At 37.7% G+C, this 22,238-nt stretch overlaps 1 protein-coding gene across 1 annotated transcript in view; it reads right to left on the bottom strand.

The window, feature by feature from the left end:
* Positions 1–20,378, bottom strand: part of LOC306854228 (protein Atg16l2-like) — a 51,733-nt gene extending 31,355 nt beyond the window's left edge. The window contains exons 1-14 of the mRNA XM_079392065.1: positions 20,122–20,378; positions 19,050–19,119; positions 18,740–18,791; positions 18,140–18,213; positions 16,460–16,711; positions 15,633–15,698; positions 15,399–15,488; positions 13,907–13,960; positions 11,382–11,487; positions 8,711–8,816; positions 8,220–8,290; positions 6,373–6,444; positions 5,361–5,481; positions 5,115–5,220 (exon numbers count right to left, since the gene is read on the bottom strand). Coding sequence (XP_079248191.1) covers positions 5,115–5,220; positions 5,361–5,481; positions 6,373–6,444; positions 8,220–8,290; positions 8,711–8,816; positions 11,382–11,487; positions 13,907–13,960; positions 15,399–15,488; positions 15,633–15,698; positions 16,460–16,711; positions 18,140–18,213; positions 18,740–18,791; positions 19,050–19,119; positions 20,122–20,242 — 1,361 coding nt within the window. The 5' untranslated portion in view covers positions 20,243–20,378. The remainder of the gene's footprint in view (positions 1–5,114; positions 5,221–5,360; positions 5,482–6,372; positions 6,445–8,219; positions 8,291–8,710; positions 8,817–11,381; positions 11,488–13,906; positions 13,961–15,398; positions 15,489–15,632; positions 15,699–16,459; positions 16,712–18,139; positions 18,214–18,739; positions 18,792–19,049; positions 19,120–20,121) is intronic.
* Positions 20,379–22,238: the final 1,860 nt, after the last annotated feature.

Raw genomic sequence — 22,238 nt, 5'->3', positions numbered from 1 at the left:
TACGAGGAGACTGTACACCCTGAAGTGGAGACCCTTCACTTCATGGTGCGGAGATTGCCAGCTCGACCCAGTTAACTGCCCGGTTGGTACAGTGCTGGAGTTCCTGCAGGCTCGACTCTCCGCAGGGTTAGCCCACTCCACCTTGAAGGTTTTTGTGGCAGCAATTTCGGCCTACCACACCCTTCTTGGTGGACAGTCAGTGGCCAGACACCCGCTAGTTACACGTTTCCTCCGTGGTGCACTGAGGCTAAGGCCTCCAGTACGATCCCGGCCCCCCCCCTTGGGACTTGGCTGAGGTATTGATGCTCTCTGTAGGCCTCCATTCGAGCCTATTGAGGAGATCTCAGATCGCCCTGAAGACCGTGTTTCTTCTGGCGATTTCATCTCTGAAGAGAGTTGGGGATTTGCAGCCCTGTCAGTGGCCCCTTCTCACTTGGACTTTGCGAAGTTCCTTCGGTCACGCCACAGCCTGTCGTACTGCAGGCCTTTAGTCCTCCTCCCTTTCGGGAGCCTGACCAGCAAAAGCTAAATCGTATGTGTCCAGTGTGAGCACTGGATGCATACGTCCACAGAGCTGCCATGTGGAGAAGGGCGGACCAGTTGCTTGTCTGCTACGGTCCCCCTAAGAAAGGTCTTCCTGCTTCCAAGCAGACCCTCAGTCGGTGGATTGTGGATGCCATTCAGATGGCCTATGAGTCTTCTGACTTCCACTCGCCAATGGGAGTCAGAGCTCATTCCACGAGGAGTGTGGCGGCCTCCAGGCCTTTCTCGCAGGTGTCCCTATCCAGGACATCTGCAACGCTGCGGGATGGTCTACGCCCCTGACCTTTGTCAGGTTTTATGGCCTAGACATGCGAGCCACTCCAGGTTTTTCCGTTCTCTCGCCCTAGCTGTGCTCCGTATGGATACACACAGGACGCTGAAGAGGAGCGTCTTAGGTTACATATGTAACCCCAGTTCCTCGAAGGAACGAGACGCTGCGTCGCGAGGCCACACTTCCGGCATCCCTGTCAGCGCTTGCTTCATTCTAGAATCACTGCACGTGCTTTTATACCAGCTGGTCATTACGTCACCTCGCCCGTGACGTCCCTCCCATCCATTGGACAGATTTAATTGGTATTCAGAGCCGGTTACGCTGTAGGCATTCCCCAAAGCGTCTCCTGACGCAGCGTCTCGTTCCTTCGAGGAACTGGGGTTACATACGTAACCTAAGACATTTTGCCTGTAGTGTTCTACATAAGATGTTGTTGTTGCTTTCTTATTCAATGGATTTTAGCTATTACAACATTAACCATATTTGTGTCATTCTGTCCATTTAACATGATAAACAGGGCTGCAATTCTTGTGGAATGATACTTTTAAATATACTACACATATTAGTAATTATGTTACAGCTACATGTCAATTGCTCCTCAAGAATGGTAGGTCTATTCTGGGCTTGCATGTGCTTTTTGTCATTCAAAGTAATATTTGTTGTTGATGTCAAGCTTGTCATGGTTTACATGTAATGTCTATGTAATGACTAGACGTCACGTCACTTTAAGAGTAAACCATTAATTATAATGAGCAATGTAGTTTTGTCATGTGGCGTCACATAGCGCCGCTCGATTGCAGACTTGATGTGTTTGTGGTGTTACACACTATTATGCTGTTAAGAGAAAGGGAGAGTTTTCAACTGTATTTGTCAGCAAACAAGTTCGTTTTAAAAAGGAAAAATCGTTTTAAAAAGGAATTTCATAAAACTTTGCACTCTGCAAAACATTTTGGTTATCTTTAAAGGTGAATCATACAAAAACGTTGGTCTTTATGAGTATTAACAAACACAGTCAGTTATGTCTTAAGCGAATGAAACATTTTGGAGAAAATTAGACGAATCAATTTACTGGATCCATGCATTCAGTTTTAAATTTAAAGCAGCTTTGAAATTAGGCCAATTCCATATATTACGAAGTGCATATGAGATGATTTAGTGAAAATTATACTACTGTTATTATTATTCTACAAATAATCCCAAGTTTTTTTCTCAAAATCTCTCAGGAAAGGAAAAACAGACACTTTGGAGAAGGCGATAATCTTGTACTCTGCAAGTACAAGGAAAAGCAGCCCTGCTTGGCAGAAAAATTATCTTTTTTATTTGTTTCTACAGATGAACAAAGAGACATAAATGGAAAGAGTTAGTAAATTATATAATTTACTCACCCTCATGTCGTTCCAAACCTAACCCATAAGACTTTGTTTAATTTTTGAAACACAAATTAAGATATTTTTAATGAAACCTGACAGATTTCTGTCAATCCACTGAAAGTTCAGCTAACCAAAACTAGATCGTGAAGGTGTTTTAAAAGTATTGCATATGATTTGAGTTGCTTTATTTAAGTCTTGTAAAGAGATATAATCACTTTATATGTTTAATTTAGGCTTTTATTCACATGTACACACACATACATTTCATATGCATTTGTTTTATGGCGCTTTTATGACTTTTTTGGATCTTCTAAGTTCTTTTTACATGGACTGTCAGTGGAAGAACAGAAAGCTCTCAGGTTTGATTAAAAATATCTGAATTTGTGTTTTAAAGTCTGATGGGTTTGAACTACAGGAGGGTGAGTAAAGGATGACATGATTTGAATTTTTTGGTGAACTATCACTTTAAAATGAAGACAGGAAAACCTCATACACAACTGAAAGTCCTTGAATGCCCTGCATGAATATGCTGTCACTTCCCTGAAAAATGAAGCAACAGTGATGTGTTTCCAGTGAATTGATGTTTTTAAAAAGCTGTCTAAAGCACCAAATATCATGACAATTGTTTTGGCTCATTTATAAAATGTACTGAATTCTTTGAAGATTTTACAATATTGACCTTGCATTCTAATGTATTTTTCAAATCATTATTTATTTATTTATTTTTCAAAAAAGGAGACATTTAAAGCAGTTTTCACTCTTAACTGTTGTCAATTCTTCCTCGACTTTTTTTTAGTCCACCCAAAAAAGAATAGATTAGAGAATTTTCATACACACATTTACAAGAGGGTTTATTCACTTGAATAACTTTAACTAGTCAACTTAAAAACATAACTACAACATGGTTCAGGTAACATGCGCTTGCAGTGTAAATTTAATGGTTGTAAACCAAATGTATTACCTACCACACAGTATGCAATTTCAGATGCATCTAATGTATTCTGAAGCCAAATAACTTGTGTGCATAGAAAATAAACTATTTGCTTTTTTTGCTTTTTTACTAAAAATCATTACTTTAGGCCAGTTGTCACACGTTTATGAGAAGGTCAAGTAAAGTTCATGCTTGATGTAAATGTAAGTACATTGTGAGGTTTGTGCAAGAAGTGCATGCACTTCTCATATTAGCTTCACAATGAACTTACATTTACATCAAGCGTAAACTTGACCTTCTCATAAATGTGTGACAACTGGCCTAAAGTAATGATTTTTTAGTAAAAAAAGAAAAAAAAAGAAAATAGTTGTAGTTATGTTTTTTTTAAGTTGACTAGTTAAACATTTTATTTTTTGCCATATATCCCTTTAAAGAACAGTCATGTCCATCAAAACATTTAGCCTAAAGAAAAAAAATCACATCTGGAAAATGAATTCCATGCAGAGCAGCACAAACACCTTTAAGCGTCAACTGTCAACACGTGTGGAAGAGTTTCTGTCTGTACGACTGGGCCTGTGGAGAAGCCAATCTCACGCATTACCACAAAAGCGTTGACAAGCCGTCTCTCGCCAGCGATGACACCACACACACCTGAGGCTGCACTGTTTTAGGTCACCACACGAGCCAGATGTGGTGACAGACAGTGAGCAGTGCCAGTTCCAGCACTGCCAGCTGGGGTCATTATTCACATTTAATTGTCAGTCCTGGACGGTTGCTGTGAAAAGCACTACAGTGATCAACACATTAATGATGTGAAGTTTTCAAGGTTTTACACTGCTACAAAGCCATAAAACCACAGCTGGTTTAACAAATCCACCTTCAACTGTAAATTTTAAGGCAATTACTTTCGAACCAGAAAATTGTTTTTAACTGGTCTGTGTACACAAGCAGACTTAGGCCCTGTTTCCACATAGTATCAATATCCGATGTCTCAGGTGAGTGTTTATAACAGAATAATGCCTAATTTAACGTCAACAAAGCAACAGATATGTACTGCATTTAATTCATCAGCAGCTTATTTCAAAATCAAAGACTGCAACAGGAGAGAGAGCGGCATCAGCACTGGAAAGATAAGTTAGTCTTACCACTTTTAATGAAGATGATTGTGTGTTGAACATCTGCAACTTACTTTAATTTGTGTCAGTTTGCTGAAGAGATACTTAACTACTCATCCGCGGCGATACGTGTTGCATTAGCGCTGTCATATCTGACTGTAACATGTCATATAGCCTATAACACACCCTTACACATTTAGTATTTTAACATTTTGGGAAGAGTCAAATTTACATATGTGATTTCAACAACCAGATGCATTCACACTTGTCCAGTTTCATCTTAAATGCTTCCTAGACCATCTCCTGAAGAGGTGTGGCATCTCGAAAGTGGCATTTACACCTGGTCTTTTCACAATCGGATTACTATCCGATTAGAGAAAACGCATGAAGTGACCAGGTGTAAACAGGCCCCAAGAGGGCAGTTCTTAGGCCTCATTCTGCAAAATTCCTTAAATTTGTTTATTCTCTGAACAGTAAAATGTACATTTTCACTGTTGTCTGTGATGAACGTGTTCAGATTTGAATACTGACCTTGTGGAAAACATCATAAACAGTGAAGCATCCTATGCTTAAGTCTTATGTATGGTGATCCTACTTTTGTAGACAAAACTGACTGCACTCTAAACAGAATCAGATCTGACCATTTACACACGTTGTTTGAACAGTCTGTTTAAAAACTGGATTAAAGGATTTGAGTTTTCCCCAGCAGTGTGAACAAAGCCTCAACGTGAGCCACCTTTTATCCACATAGTCAAAGTCTGATCATGTCAGACTAAATAGATGTTAACATTTCATAAACATTCATTAAGATGAGTTTTTATGTTGTCAGAGATTTTTTTATGTTGTTTACGCAGTGGGTGTTGTTGTAATTGCCCTGTTCTTACCTGCTGTCCCAAAACCGTATTTTTCTGTCATAATGGCTGCTGATGATGAGGTACTCGGAGCACACAACATCACTACAGAAAGATAAAACCTCGATGGTTTGTATGCCTGTGAGAAGAAACGAGAGAGAAATATGGAAACTACTGATCTGTGCTAATATGTTGAACAAATTATTGCAGACAGATGCAGGATGTGCTCATTGTTAGTTAATGCATGAGTGATTAGTTGCAGATTTTTGTGACACATACATGCTGCTCGCTGGAGGTCCCATATCTTCACGGTCCTGTCCGCACTGCCCGTGACCACCTGCCTCTGACTGTATTTAAATCTGGCTGCTGTCACTTTACGAGAATGGCCCGTCAATGTAACCTAGAAAAACAAAATAGAAATCCTTTAATGAGAGGCAAAATAGAATCTCTCTAAACATATCAAGAACATTTCCATGTCATATTTCTCCCAAAATTAAAAAAAGAAAGTAATTATATTTTGTATAAGAAATACTATTGTGTGTGTGTGTGTTATTTAGATATGGGGGTAAAATATGACCCAGACATAATTTCTAAGAAATACATTCAAACATGTACTTTCTCTCTCTCTCACACACACACACACACACACACACACACACACACACGTAGAGATCAAATATTCAATCAATTTGACAGAATTTGGAGCAATTGTGCCTTGTTAAAGTAGTCTCCTCTCATTTTCAGCACGGCGAATTGGTTTTAAGGAGAGCAACTGTGTCTTTTTACCCTTTCTGTCATGCTAGTACATTTTCAGACACCTTTTTATATGACATATGAGACATTCCTGTTGTGCCAAACCCTTTAAACTTTGTACCTTATACAAAACTTTAAAAGATGATTTATAATTTGCTTTTCTATAAGAGTGTCACGTTGTTAGCTTTTTTCAAATTCGCCCCCATATTCACTTAATTGTATTTCCTAATATGATAAGATGTGAGATGAACATTTTATACAATATATTAAGACAAATATGCTGGGCCATATAAATAGCTGCATAGTAAGAATGACCCATATCTGGCCTGTTTGCATCAAAAATCACGCGACAAGCTGATTCCGCCCCATAAAACTCTCCCACCCCTCACTGTCATGTAAAACACAATGAAATTTTAGCAGGCACAGCAATAAACATGTTTAACGTGGTTCATACTGCTCTGTCTCATCTGATGATGCTCTAGAGTAATTCAGAGAGACAGACTAGCGCAGGGAGGTTTGGGTGGGTGAGCTCTGTTACCTTGGGAACGCTGTCCTCTAGCCTCCAGAATAGAGCCGACTTGTCATATGACGCAGCTAAAATCCGAGTGCCCTGATGGAAAAGCACAGTGACAAATCCCACAATGCATTAGAGCAGTAACCACAGCATAATCAACTCAACAGCCTTACAGGAACAGTCTCCTTATATTACTAATAAAGATCCTTCAGTAGCCGAGGGCTCTTATAGCTCAGCTCATTGGTATGTGCTAATTAGCAATAACTCAGTGGAGTCATTTGGAATGTTCTTCAGCTCATCTAAAGCAGGGGTTTTCTCTTTAGAGTTGCCGATTAGTTTTCCCAAGCAGTCAATGTAGCCAAACAATCTCTCTTTCATATCTATGCAATTCCCATTCCAACCTGGTACTAGGGCTGTCAAATTGGCTGAAAAACTAAATTCAAATTTGGTACTAAAATATTATCAATATTCAAATTTAAAAGGCATAATTTCTGTTAGGGGGAAAAAGCTTTTGGCTTCTCTCCTGAGGCCACAAGAGGGTGCACCGAGTAAAATATTACTGATGCACGTTTCTTCAGAGCAATAAAAATGACTATCTTTGAAAAAAGTGCATAATGTTTAAAATAATTTTACATGGCTTTCTAAACATGCCGCTCTCTTGTGCAAGACACGAGTGCAACGGTGATAGACCTCCCTCCAGAAAATGCGATAAATATGCATTCTATGTGAATGGCTTGGTTTCAGTTTAGACGTAAACAACATCTTCTCCGCATTGATGTTCTCTTTTTCAGCAATATTTTGAATGAGCAGCGCCGCATCCAGTGGGTTCAACTGGATAGGCTAAAAAAAGCATTCAAATGCAACGACACCTACATCGTCATCGCATCTTGTGCGCCACTGATAAGGCAGCCAAACAGACACCTAAAATTCGAATGCAACGCTTTTGCATTCGAATGTGGATTTTTATTTTAAATTTGACGAATATTCGAAAATACTTTTTTTTTTTTACAGCCCTACCTGGTACAGCTCAGTAGTGCGCACCATGAGAATTTTCTTTAGCCCTCCTCCTCCCCAGCACCACCTGTCTAGATCTGCTACAGTGTTCTCCGTTTTTACCTTGTAGCAGCATGTATCCTAATACCTAAGCATGTACTATTCAAAGCATGTTTCAGCAATATGTCTACACTCATCCCAGCAGCAGCATAGCATACTTTGGGGGGGGGTCCTTGGCATCAACAAGCCCTGAACTAAAGACCAATAAGGGGAGGTTAATTCACTAAACAGATATAGCAGCGCAAAAAACTGCAACGCATTCAAAAACCCCTCGCAATTCAGTTAAGCCAGCACTAATTAGTTCGGTGAGTAAATTGCAATTCATCAGAACATTATTGAAAAAGTTGTTTACATTATTTAATTTGGGTATACTCTTATTGCATCATAGTTTTTCCTACATTTTTTGTAGCAGTTGTACAAGCATTGCAGAAACGATCTCAGAAATGTCTGTTGTGCGCATAAATAAATCACAACAGCAGGTCCTAAAGAGCGAGTTTGAAGTCTGATCTGTGTTTTAGTTGCAGTGCACACAGAAATTACTGCTACAGAAACTGAAGCAAAATGCATGCACTGTTACACCCGATGTACACAACAAGCAAGCAAAGTGACAAAACTACAATGCTTCCACTATTACCAACAAAGAGTAGAGAATTTGTAAGCAGTGCTGAACTCCAGAGCTCACATATAAAGCTGTGCAAAACTGCAGAGAGTGACAGATTCAGGGATTATAATAGAAGCATTCTAGTATGTTGTCTCGCTACACTGCTCATTTTCTGTGTGTAATTTATTCAAACACAATGATTTGTGTGTGTTCGTACCGTCGGGTCGAACTCAATGCTGGTGATCCCCTCATTACTTCCATCCAACGTCCCTCTGTTCTGAAGAGTTCCTGTGAGGACAAAACACTGCAGTATGTTACATCAAGCCTGAGAATATGCACTCACTTCTGTTGTGTCTATATTAACTGTATAACAGGGCACATCAAATGAGATCATAGTTTATCTACACACAGTAATTCTTGTCTAAAATATAAATAAAAAAATGATTCCCCACTATTTCCCACCTCACAGACCTCACATCATTTTGAATAATTTATCAGAAAAAGTCAATTAACTGTCCCCTGATTAAGGGATGTTTTAGATATTAGAGTGCTGACATCTGCTGGTGGTCAGAGGCCGTCACATGTAACGGCAAGAGCATTCACTCTCACTCGACGTAAGCTTTTTCACTATATCTGAACCCTGTCTATATGGCTAAGGCTGACAATTAAACAGAAGCCATTTTTTTGCAGATCAGTTTTGTTATGTACCTGCTTCAATGCCCCACAGTTTGATGACTCTGTCCGTTCCTCCTGTAGCCAGCAGGTTTGAACTGGTACTGAACCTCACAGCATTGATTCCCAGCTCATGAGCATCCTGAAACCACAAAACACACATTCATTTCTAATACTTTACATTTACATTTGTGCATCTGTCAGACACTTTTATCCAAACTGATTGCATTCATGAATACATTTAATCAGTTTGCAAACCCTGACAACCACCTAGAGCACCCTAGCAACAACCCAGAATACCCTAGCAACACCGTACCAATTCCCTAGCAATCACCCAAAATATCCTAGCAATCTATCTATTAATGTTTTTGAAAGAAGTCTAACCAATACTGCATTTATTTGCAAAGATATAGTAAGGCCGTGTTCACACTTGGCGTCTTTTTTGACTAGAAAAAGTTGACAAGAGCGTTTTTTTAATGAAAAACAAAGCTGGCAGCGTCTTTTGTTGTCATAGCAACAGCTGTAACAGTAGCCTAGCGCTGTGTACTGCAGAAATGTCAAGAAAGAGTAAAAAGTTGGCTCTTGCGTTGGCTTTTGAAGTTAACGGGAAAGAAAATGTCGATTCACAACGACGTTGGTGGGTGCACGACATTATACGGGAAGGAACCAATATTATGATAGAGTTTTGTGCTCATATCATACAGCTCCTTGTGCTCCGAAACTAGTACGAGCAGTCTATCTACCGGCGCCTTCTCCATTTTTCTTCTTGTTGTTATGGAAACGACAGATCTCGCTACTCGCTTGTCATTGGTCAGCTTTCAAAAAGGCGCTTGACGTAGGGCGTTTTTTTCAGAAAAGTTGAAATTTTTTCAACTCGAAAAAACGCTCTGAGCTGCAGAAAAAGACGCCGGAGGTGGCGTTTTAAAAAGCGCTCAGGACTTTTTTGAAAACACGGTTTACTCCATAGGATTATAATGTAAAACAGACGCCGGCAGCTTCGAAAAAGACGCCAAGTGTGAACACGGCCTAAAACAGTAATATACTGTTATAATTTAAAATAACTGTTTTCTGTTTGAACATATTTTAAATGTAATTTATTCCTTGATGCAAAGCTGAATTCTCAGCAACATTACTCCAGTCTTCAGTGTCACATGATCCTTCAGAAATTATTCTAATATGCTGATTTGCTGCTCAAGAAACATTTCTGATAATAATCAATGTTAAAAACAGCTATGCTGCTTAATGATTACTGATTACTAATGATTAAAGGAAACTGTGATGCACTGCCATTTAAAAGTAACCATTAAAAAAATCAGACTATATTTTAATAAATTACATTTTAAAATATACTAAAATAATAAACTACTTTTAAATTATAATATTTCACAGTATTATTTTACTGTATTTTGGTCAAATAAAAAATGATAAGCATAAGAGATTTAAAAAGTGTAATTAATCCAAGCTTTTAACGCGAAGCCTTGAGTAGCCCTGCTCACAGTTTCGGTCTAGACCAGGGGTCTCCAACCCTGCTCCTGGAGAGCTACCATCCTGAAGACAATCAAACACACCTGAACCAGCTAATCAAGGTGTTCAGGGCTACTTGATAATTACAGACAGATGTTGCTGCAGGGTTGGAGCTGAAGTCTGCAGGACGGTAGCTCTCCAAGTAATGACAGAGACACATTGAGAACTTCATCTCACACCTAATGTTAGATGTCAGAATTGGTTTTACTCCGATGTCTATTAGTGGAAATTGCAGGAAATTACCAAATACCATGGTCCAACAATGGTATGCAACAATACTTATTGTTTGTGATATAATGAGACTCTATGTGTGTATCAGATTGTACAAATAACCATGTGTCTGATTTTGAGGAACTTAACTCCCTTCTGTTTTTAACACGGCACCAATAATAATAACTGTCGTGCCCAATCTTATTTTTAAACAGTACACTATAATGTGAAACTGCAGAAGCAGCTTTAAGGTGTAAAAATAATACAAACAAGAAGTGTATTACTTTACACTCAAATGGAAATATAACATGTAGCTAATAAGCACTTCAACTATTTAATGGCAAAAGTCCAGCAATTTGTAGAAATTTCTTTTTTTTTTAAACGACGAAATGACTAGAAATAGTACTTGAATTCTGATACCCCAACAACCAAAAGATTTCAATTCTGATACACCCACAACAAAAGATCAACAGGAAATGCAAATCATTCAATTGTGACACCTCCATTTAAGGAAGTGGCAACTCCTCTCCATACCACATCTCGGCTGGTTCCTGCAGTCAGCTATTCAAATGAAAACGGACGTGTGAAGCGGGTGGCTGCACATGATAGAGCTGCAGTGTACTATAGAAAGACACTGCTTCACAGCGACACACAGACGCTTTGTTCCACAGTCACATCATCCACAGACAGACCACCAGCCACCACTACAGGGAATGTGCTTTTAAAGATATCTTTAAGACAAGACCCATTTAAGAACAACAAGATCAATATTATAGTCTACCTCTCCATGTCTGTCTGTTTACTAGTTCATCTACACAACTTTTCCCCATCATTTTCAGGGTTGAAGGTTATACAGTATACATTTCTACTTGCTTCATAGCTCAACAGGACCAGAACTGGACAGAACATCAGCACAAAGCTTGTGAGAAGCAGATTTTGTTGTTTGATGTTGCTGTAAAAAAGCAACACGCACCATTGTACAAATTGCCTTGGTTGGGACTCTGGCAACCAGACAGACTCCTAATGGTATGTAGAGGTCTTCCTCTGATCTGCAAACTGATTTACCTCTCATCTTCCTCCTGGACACACAAAACAGAAGAACAATCAGTAATATGGTAACACTTCTCTTTCGGATGAGATGTTAAACCGAGGTCCTGACTCTCTGTGGTCATTAAAAATCCCATGGCACTTCTCGTAAAGAGTAGGGGTGTAACCCCGGTGTCCTGGCCAAATTCTCTCTACTGGCCTTTGTCTATTATGGCCTCCTAATAATCCCCATACACTTGATTGGCTCTATGACTCTCTCTCCTCTCCCCCTGTAGCTGGTGTGTGGTGAGCGCACTGGTGCCGTTGTACCGTGGCTGCCGTCGCATCATCCAAGTGGATGCTGCACACCTGGTGGTGGTTGAGGAGAGACCCCCCCCCCCCCACACACACACATACACACACACACACATGATTGTAAAGCGCTATATAAAATGCATCATTCATTCATTCATTCACTCACTTCATTTTAGGGTCTAGTTGATTATTAGCATGCATTTTACTAGAATATTAGCCATGTATTAGTAGTAATTAAGCATATATTAATGATGTTAGACATGATGCACATACAGCAACGTAATACCAACACATCACACAGTCCTGCACGTTAATATCATTTCTGGCGCGGGTCCGGGACGGGAAATCAGTAGGCTCAGGTGGACTGAAGATCCAATTGCCAAGACTATTTAGACTCAATTCGATAGCCGCTGATAGGTAACTGCTTTCAAACGGTCCCATGCTTATTTGTTTTCATGCTCTGTAGCCTGAAGACTGTAAAAATGGATTTGCAACACAGTTTGCAGCGTTGAGCATTGTGGCTAATCACGCTGCAATTGAAGTGAATGACAGCTTGATTATAAAGGGCGCGCTCCTTATTCGCTTTCTGTATATGAGCCATTCATAATTTGAATAAAAGTTTTATTTTTCATGCTGCTAAGAGGACCAACGGCCAGGTATACATTGAAGAGTGTGCGTATATTATCAAAATATAATTTGCATTTAAAGTGATACACACTAAAAATGCTCTTTTTTACACACACCCCAAAAATCACATTTTCCAGCTGTTTTAATACATTTGTTTGGTATTTTGAGCTGAAACTTCACAGACACATTCTGGCGACACCCTAGACCAATATTACATCTTGTAAAATGGGCATAACAGGTGCCCTTTAAAATAGTTAATAGTTAAAAAGTTAATGCAGGTGCGTCTTTACATCAAATAGGTCAGATCGGGAATGGAATTAAATTAGTGCTGTTGCCGGTTACGTACTGTGGGTGCAGGTTTTTACCAGAAAGGAACCATGCAGGAAACTGACACATAGAAGCAATAACATTTCCCACGCAAACAACTGCTACAGAGCTAGAATGGATGTTGTGACTCTATAATGAAATGAACGACAGAGAATGCATTCAATTGTAACTTCAAAATAATTTTTTTGTTCATTCAATATTAATTATTTAAAATGTATCAATTAAAATGTATTCAAAATAAAATTCAATTCAATTTTATTTTATTTATTCAGTATTAACATTTAACAAACATGCTTTAAATTTACGATTGGTTTATTGTAAATCATCATCTGTCAAATGGCATGATTGCTTTGTGTGTGTGTGCCTATAAAGTAAGTTCAGACTATACTGGGGTGCATTTCCCAAAAGCATCGTTAGCTAACTATGGTGGTAATTCCCATTGAACTCTATTGGTAACGACATTTGGGATATTTGGGAAACGCACCCCAGGTTTGTTCAAATCTGATTTACATTTTAACACCAGGTTTACTTTTCAAGCACATTAGAAAAAAAAGTTATATTTCTCATTTTAAACACCTATGTACACTAACACGTCAGCATCAAATATAACGTTCCCCTTCACATTCCCCTGTGAAATGCCTTAAAAAAGTTCAGACAATCACAACTTATGCTATAGAGTGAGTCATTAGTCTCACGTAGCCAGACCTTCAGACTGATGGCTGAAGGTCTGGGAACTTTGGCTGCTTTGGGTGGCCAAGGCCCGCCCAGGAGGCCATATGACTGACAAGTAAAGCAACAAATCACGTTTCGTTTTGTTTCACGTCATGTTTAGGGGCGTGGAAATGTCGCCACAATAACAGACCGTTGTGTAAAACTCTTGGACGTATTTTAAAGATTCTATGCTGCGAACTTTAAAAAGTTCACATATTTTTGAAAATTCAGCGTTTAGTTATTTTGTTGAGGGGGTTTGGCATCACGGCATTTTTGTTTCCAAGGCGGAACGTTAAAAAACGCGACACACACGTCTCCCGGAAATCCTGTATAATTCAACCAATCCAATGACGACTTCAAAACTCCTGAAGTGTTTCCAGATAAGTGTGCCATATGCAGTAGACGTTCAGCCAGCGGTCCGTGGGCATGACATGTCTGAGGCTGAGACTAGTGATTCATCAGCACTTAAAGAGCTTTCAGTGAGAAACTTACTCAAAAAGTCCTCTGATGGAGCTGATGATGCGGGGAGATGTAGCTGAAGCAGACCTGAGAAGAAAAAACAACTGTCGAGACTTGTGTGGATCACAATAACTTTTAAAAAATACATTAGGTTATTAATGATTCTACATGGAACTGATGTGAAAATTACTCAAAATTTGCCAATAGTTAGCCATAATCAGGCAAAATTATATCCTAGGGCAATCAACAGCAGGCCTCAAATGCTATACTGCCCTACAAAGGCAAAAGACCATAACTCGCTAAAGTGTGAAACTGAGAAAAACGTTTTTTACTTGTCCAGCCAAATTAATTATAGGTAGGACACTGGAAATTTGGCAATTAGATATGTTAGTAATGAAAATTATCTACATAAAAAAATTGTGAGCTCAAACTTGATTTTTACCCCTATTTTGAAGTTAATATACTCTGCCTTTGCATTATCTACAAAAAGTGAGAAGTCACACCAAGGCAAAAGGCAGTAACTTCCATATTATCAAATTTGATTGCTGATCACGATTTACAAAATCGTTATAGTAACACCTGTATAAAATCTTCTGATCAAATTGGCTACTGCATATAGAAATGTGACTGTATAAATTTTATTTATTATAATTTTTTTGACCGTAACAAGCAGACTAAAAGTTAAACAAGTGAGTGGATACCGTTTTGCAACCAATTTATTTGCTATGCTCAGTAATGTAAAATAATTCTAGACATATCATAATTGCTTACATTGACTTGAATTAAATAGGCCTAGCCTAACCTAAAAAAACGACTTGTGGCTGCTCAGAAATGCGTCTGGATTAAACATATCTAACGACATTCAGCGCTATGGATTGATTTTATCGGGTTACAAGAAAAGGTAGGATATGGATTTAATTGCGAACTGTTAGGCTACTGATTTTATGATGGATCATGCTACATGCTACAGCATTCAAATACACACGCATCCAACTATAAGTGACAGCCTGGTGAATAATCTGCATTACAAAGAGGGAAAAAATAATCTTTAAAGGTTATTCACGATTGTTATATGGAGCTGTTTGGTAGATCGCGATCTAATTAATTTGTCTACACTGTAATTAAAATGCAGCAGACTTTAATGGAGACTAAAAAAAGGCAGAACACCGTATAACTCCAAACCGGCACCGTAACTTCATTTTGACGCGCGGCTAAACAAAGCGAAAGAGCCGTTACTGGTGTTATACGTTGTTCTGCCTTGGTTTCTCCGGGTCTTTTTGAAGTTACGGTTGAGACGACCCATTATTTTCTCTGAAAAACAATTGACTCAAGATATTTATGTACATGATAAAGGATGTCTTGAATGTCCCAAAAATATCAATTCCTCATTTTCGACAAAAATCGAAGTTACGGTCTTTTGCCTTTGCACGGCAGTATAGGTAAAGCTCAAGATACACCCAAAATATTGCTTATATATTTTACCCACAATAATTACTGTATTATACATGAAAGCCCCTACTGTTACCTGAAAAGTGGTCCATGGGATCTCTCCAACCTCTGTGAAGAGTCACTTTTAGGGGATGATGGTTTGGGAGGTGACACATTTCCAGACTCTCTGACAGGCAAAAGCAAAACAATTAATTATATTTTTTTAATGATCTACATGTGATCTTTAATGATTTTATAGGATTGTATATGCTGCCCTTAGGGTTTGGATCGACATGAAATCATATTCACACTTTATACAGCTGGTACTTACTCATTAATATTCACATTCTTACTGGCAGCCATCTGAAGCTCTTTGTGAAGACTGGCCTCTCTGGCTCTAAGACAAAAGAGGAAATGTGATCAAGAAGAATGAGGTGTTTATGGAATGGACAATATTTGCTTTCAACATCTAGGAAAAAAGAACCTACAAATGATTTGCCAGCAGAATAGCAGAGCAGCAGAGAGAATATACTCAGTGAACTTTGAAATGTGGCCCTTCTTTAACACAACACTAATTCATTAACTACATTAACCATCTTCAAAGCCACTGAATTTTAACAAATAATGTTGTTTGACGTGGCCTCTGTGTCCTTTATTCCTTGTTGACAGATGTTACAAAATATTTGGACACTAATAAGAATGTAATACTTTTAGCTACCATATTGCAACATATTTAAAGGGAAAGTTCACCAAAATATTAAAATTATGTCATAATTTACTCGCCCTTATGTTACTCCAAACCTGTTTAATTAACAAAACAATAGCAGATATTTTAAAGAACATTGTTGCCCATACAGTGAAAGTCAATAGGGTTCAAAATAGCAATGGACCACACTGGCTTTCATTGTATGGACCAAAAAAAAAAAACTGTATTCTACAGAAGAAAGAAAGTCAGGTTTGGAACAGCACTAGGTTGAATAAATGACAGATTTTTCATTTCACTTTTCTTTAAACCCATTCTGCTGAATCAATGCACAACCGATGACATGAATTAGAAGACGGGAGATTATTGTTGAGAGTGCATTTTTTGGGGGGATTTGATTTGGTTATTCTAATGGCGCAACAATCACACATTTCACCTCCCATCATGCCTCTGACCTCACTCTCTTCTCATTTCGATGGTTCATGCGGACAGCAGCCTGCTGTTTTGGACGGATCATGTTCTCCAGGATCTCTGAGCTGCGGAGTTTCTCTTGTCGGTACGTCCTCTCCATGTTCTGGTGCTGCTCCAGCAGAGAATCATATTCTTGTTTCAGGAGTCGGTTTCTAGTCTGTACCTCTGCCACACGTTCCTGAAGCACGCTGTGCTCTGACGCCAAAACACTGAGATGGTTTTGGACCTCATATAGCCTAATTAAAAAACAAAACAAAAAATCATTATACATGCGAGATCTATCACAAAATGGTCCAAAATTTGGGATATTCAGGCAATTATTTTGCAACTTTATGCATTCCACAATGCACATCCAGACCAAGCTAAAACGTCTACAGCTATAAAAAGGAATAGTTAATGGAAATTCTGTATGATTTATTTTTCATCTAAAGAATGGAAAGAGATATGGTAGAATGTATACAATCTATACAATGAGAGAAGTATCTTTTACCTTTAGCCATATGTTAGCTTTGTGACCATTATTCATTTATAATATTGAGACAACAGCTTGTGTGTAAATAAATGCCACTTTCCACATATAGGATCCAAAATAGTATTAAGAGGAGTATTCACACCAGAGGTGTTCAGCTGGGATCAGGACTTGGCTTTCTGCAGACCAGTCAAGTTCTTCCACACTGACTCAATCAATCATGTGCTTTTGAACCGTGTCTTATACACAGAGGCACTGTCATGTTAGAATAGAAAAGGGTCCTGTCCAAACTGCTGCATTAAAATTAGAAGCACTCAACTCCCTAGAATATCATTATATGCTTTAACATTAAGATTTGTACTCAGAGAAATTACTAAAGTACTCAAACATGTTCATTAGAAGGGGGTGCCAATACTTTTGGCAATATAGTGTATGTATATATATATATATATATATATATATATATATATATATATATATATATATATATATATATATATATGTCTTATATATGTCTTATTCCTTCTATGCTGTAGAAAGAGTCCAAATAATGTTACTTGCATGTCATGAATTTTTAATAAAGCAGCAATCATGCAATTTAAAAAAAAAAAAAAAAATGTGTAATGTAATGTAATTTTTTTTTTTAATTTGTAATGTAATAAAGAATATGTCAAAATTATAACAATGTCACACATTTGGGTGTAGCATTTGATGTTATGACAGATAATTTATCAAACATATCTAATCATTTATGTGCCTCTAAACCTAGTCACCAAAGCATACCCTTATTTGTGGAAAGTGCCAATGATACATAATTTAAATTTTTAGGCAAATTAGCTCTTTAAATTAGTATCCATTCTGCTTTTTTTTTTTTTTTCGCTGCTATTACGAAAAGCACAAAGTCCCTGCCAAAGAGAGTACATCCAACAGAAAACAAGTGCCCGAAACACCTTGTTTGTAGTCCTGCTAAGTCATTCTTTTCATGGCTTAGCTACTTCACCGTGTTACACCATGTCACATGTTTCAGGCAGAGAGCAATGTACAGTATGAGAAGAATAATGTTTTTTCAAATGATATTAAATGTATTCTAGCAGACCCCAAAAACTGTAATTGTGAATTTCTAAATGAACATAATACGGCCACTGTAAAAGGGATGTTTCCTGTTTTTATGTCATAAAAGAATAAAGAGGTTTACTTGGTATGCTGTTCATCCAGTGTCACTTCCTTTATCTGGATTCTCTGCTGCAGTTCCACCACTTGGTATGCAAGCTGCAAGAGAAAAAACTCTCAATAATAATAGTAAAAACTAATTCAGACAGAGCAAATGCCCATTTGTTTATAATGTTAACATATATTTTACAGGAGTTTTTATTAGCTAAAATAGTTCGATATGAGGGAGAGGTCTTGTGTGTTGATAAAGCACAGATATGCAGCAGGTTTTATCACATACTTTCACAAAAAAAACTTTCCAACAGCTCTTAAGGAAGCTTTAATGAAAGATTAGGTGTAACAACTGGTTATTACACCTAATGCTCAGACCACTCTGATCATTTCCTAAGAAAAGCAGTCAATGAACAGAACATTTTCAGGGTATTTTTACAGATAGGAAGCCATCGGTTCTGTGGAACTTTAACATGCTCGTAGATTTGGTGACTGACAGTCTGCTAAACAGGTCACAACTTGTGCTATACAATTCAGTTTGGTTTATAAACGTTTGACAGAAATCCAATCATCTAACTGCTTTCTCACGAGAGAGGCTGATTCTGTTTTTCCCACATATCCCATCATTTCCTACCTCACCGGTGGTTGTTTTTAGAGATGTCAGCGAATCTTCAGATAGTGAGCGCCTGCAAGGGACAAAAAACTGTATTTTGAAATTAAAAGCAGGAAAAGTGTCTGCTGGTTGAATATGGTTGAATATGAAAAAACATGTTTGAATATGAAAAAACAGATAAGAATATATGCTATTACTATACTGTAATGTAATGTCTTACATTACAGTATTACAGTAATGTCTTAATTTAATACTGTAATGTCAAAATAGTATGCTCTGCACGTTTTCACTTTTTATAGTGTAGCATTAAGGCATATTATGACTTGTTTACCTTGACCCTGACCCCAGAATGCCTTTGGTTATGAGGGCTCTTTGCTTGGACTTCTCCAGCAGACTGTGATCTATAAGAAGAACAAGATGACAAACTATTTCTGAACAAGCATGATTTGTTTTAAAAGAGGCCAGCCGATGATTGCATTCACTCCAGGAGTGCTTGTTAATGAGATTTTCTTTTTGCACTTGAGTGTCAAGATTCACAGAACAAGTGAGAACTTGACAACTCTGAATTTAGTTTATAGCAGTCTTGATTATACTGAGGGTATGCAAATTAGACCTTCAGTTAAATTAGTTACATTTTTATCTTCTGTTCTCCATAATAATTAATAAAAGTGGAGCATACTTTGCATTATAATACTATATAAATTAAATCAAAATTTAATTCCTACGTTACGAATACACGAATATAACATATAATACAAATTTATATTTGTATTATATGTCATATAATATATATAATATTATATTGGCTGTTTATTATTATAAAAGCACATATTAATAGACCTTATTCTAAATCCTTAATCCAATTCTTAAACTTAACAACTACTTTGCTAAATATTAATAAATGGTAGTATATTGAGGCAGAAGTCATAGTTAATAGTGAGAATTGGACTCTAAAGTGTGACCAGAATAATTTACTTGAAAGAATTAAAAGAAGAGTTTCATGTCTATGTATCATTAACTTGTTGAGGTTGATATGGGATTTAGAAAGTCATTATTAATAAGTACTTTTTGGAGAGTGATTTGTACAGTAATCTAAATACACTGTTGAATATGTAATTAGTAACTAGTAATTAATTACTTTTTAGACTTACCCAACACTGAATATGATATTAATAAACCAAAAAATATTTTAGAATATTTAACTGTATTATATTGTATCTTTAAGTGCTTAAACATATATATTTACAATTAAATGATTTAATCAACAATACAGCAATAGGTAGATTTCTGAAATGCTACTGCATCCAAAACAACAGTTTTTTTTCTTATTTTGCATGACATAAGTTACAGGAAATTGCACTGGATGGCCTGAAATCACACAAAGCAGCATTAATAAAGCTTACATGACTCTATAAGATCCTGGAAGACGCTCGCCTGGGTGCTGTTGCGATATTTCAGCTGTCTGATAATGTGTCGCTTCCATGTTTCCCTCTCTTTAACTTCAGAGTTTCTCGCCGCCATCATAAATAATCATTTTAATACACTGACAGTAATCTACTTTCTTAGACATAGTTAATGGATGTACGCCCCGTCATCGGGAACTTTTGTTTTCCTTTCCTATGAAGCGCGCAGGAAAGCGACGCGTCAGTGCAGTGTCTGTAAACGCCTGCTGCTGTCGCTGATGAGTAATCAATGTCAAAACGCGTCTCAAGCCCAGACGCTTTGGTTAGGAGCGATGCACCAAATTATAATTCTCATAATTAATTCTTTAATGTGTATTTTCAACTCAGCGTATATTAAAGTGTACGACTGTGATTATATAGATGAGAATTAGTTTTTTTTAATTATGCTTGCGCAAACGTGTGACTTCTGTTACTTTTCTCAGCGATTTGTCAAGATGGACCAATCACAATCGTTGTACTCATTTCATAGATGTACTCAGGCACATTTTAATTTCTACGTCTGGTAACAATGCGTATAATTAAAATACTTCAAATGTTATACATCTACTTTACTAATGTTTCCCAGTAATCTTAAAAATTTTAATGCTGCTCATGAATTTCTGAGCCTCAAAGCGCCCTCTGTCGTAATAAAAATAGAAAAGTATTTGCTAGAAACATCAATGCAGTGTAGTGCAGCTGTCCAAACACTTCCCTCACTGAAACCTCAGCTCACACTGATTTAGTTTGACACTACTGGCAGTAAGTCACACATAAATGAATGCATGTGTGACAAATACAGTAGGAAGCACAAAAGTTAAAAATAGGCTTAGTGTGTATGTATGGGAAATATTGGAAAACTACCAAAACACTATGCGTATTACTTTGACACTAATCGTATTAACTTATTATTTATAAAACCACTTTTGATTCATCCTTTTTTCTACACCTTGCTTCACTTCTGTTTCAGTTTTTATGACCAACTCTTAAAATGTGTTTCCACATTTCCTCTGGCGCTCATCTCGGTGTCCTGGTCTCCACTGAGGTTCAGGGCTGTAGAAGTCGTCTTTGGGTGCTGATCCATCATCTGATCTGGATATTAACTGGATCTGGTGACTGCAGTGACCATCTGATCTGGATACAGATGGGATCGGGTGGCTACGGTGATCTCGGAATAAGAGAGAAACAGACTAATATTAGAGTAGATGTCAATATTCTTACGATGTAACGAGTACATCATGTGTTATGGGAAGTGTTCCCAGTTCCAGTTGACCTAATTAATGCAGCCTAACAATCCTTTAACGCATTTTAATAATAGAAGCGTATTAGTGTGTTATGTGTAAACCAGGTTAAAGAGATGTGTCTTTAATCTAGATTTAAACTGACAGAGCGTGTCTGCCTACCGAACAGCGTTAGGTAGATTGTTCCAGAGTTTGTGCGCTAAATAGAAAAAGGATCTGCCGCCCGCAGTCAATTTTGATATTCTAGGTATTATCAAATGGCCAGAGTTTTGAGAACGTAATGGACGTGGAGGACTATAATGCGATAAAAGCTCGCTCAAATACTGAGGAGCTAAGCCATTCAGGGCTTTATAAGTAAACAAGATTTTAAAATCTATACAATGTTTAATAGGGAGCCAGTGCAGTGTTGACAGAACATCATATGAGACATATAATCATACGAGACACGGTCTTTGATCTGAGCATCCTTAGTCTGACTGCACTTTTCTAAACATGTTGAACATACCCTTTTGACTCCTTCTGAGGCTATTACATAAAATAGTTCCATCACACAGTGCAATCCTAACAAACTGTGCCCTTTGCTTATGTCTGCTAATACACAACTTTCTTTTTCTATTGGTCTCTGGAATTGTCAGTCTGCAGTAAACAAAGCAGATTTCATTACATCTATTTCCAGTCATTCAAGACTAAACCTCATGGTGTCACGAAACTGAGGCGGAAGCAAAGATGCAGGTGAAGTTATATTTAATAGTCAGATACACAGCACAATACAGACAACAGTCTCTCGGATGATGTCGTGGCGCAGGGACCAGATGAACAGCGTGCAGGTGGAGAGTGTCG

Source organism: Barbus barbus, assembly GCF_936440315.1.
Source record: "Barbus barbus genome assembly, chromosome: 34".
In the NCBI taxonomy this organism is placed as follows: Eukaryota; Metazoa; Chordata; class Actinopteri; order Cypriniformes; family Cyprinidae; genus Barbus; species Barbus barbus.
The sequence above is the reverse complement of the archived record's forward strand: the minus strand, read 5'-3'. Positions and strand labels throughout refer to the sequence as shown.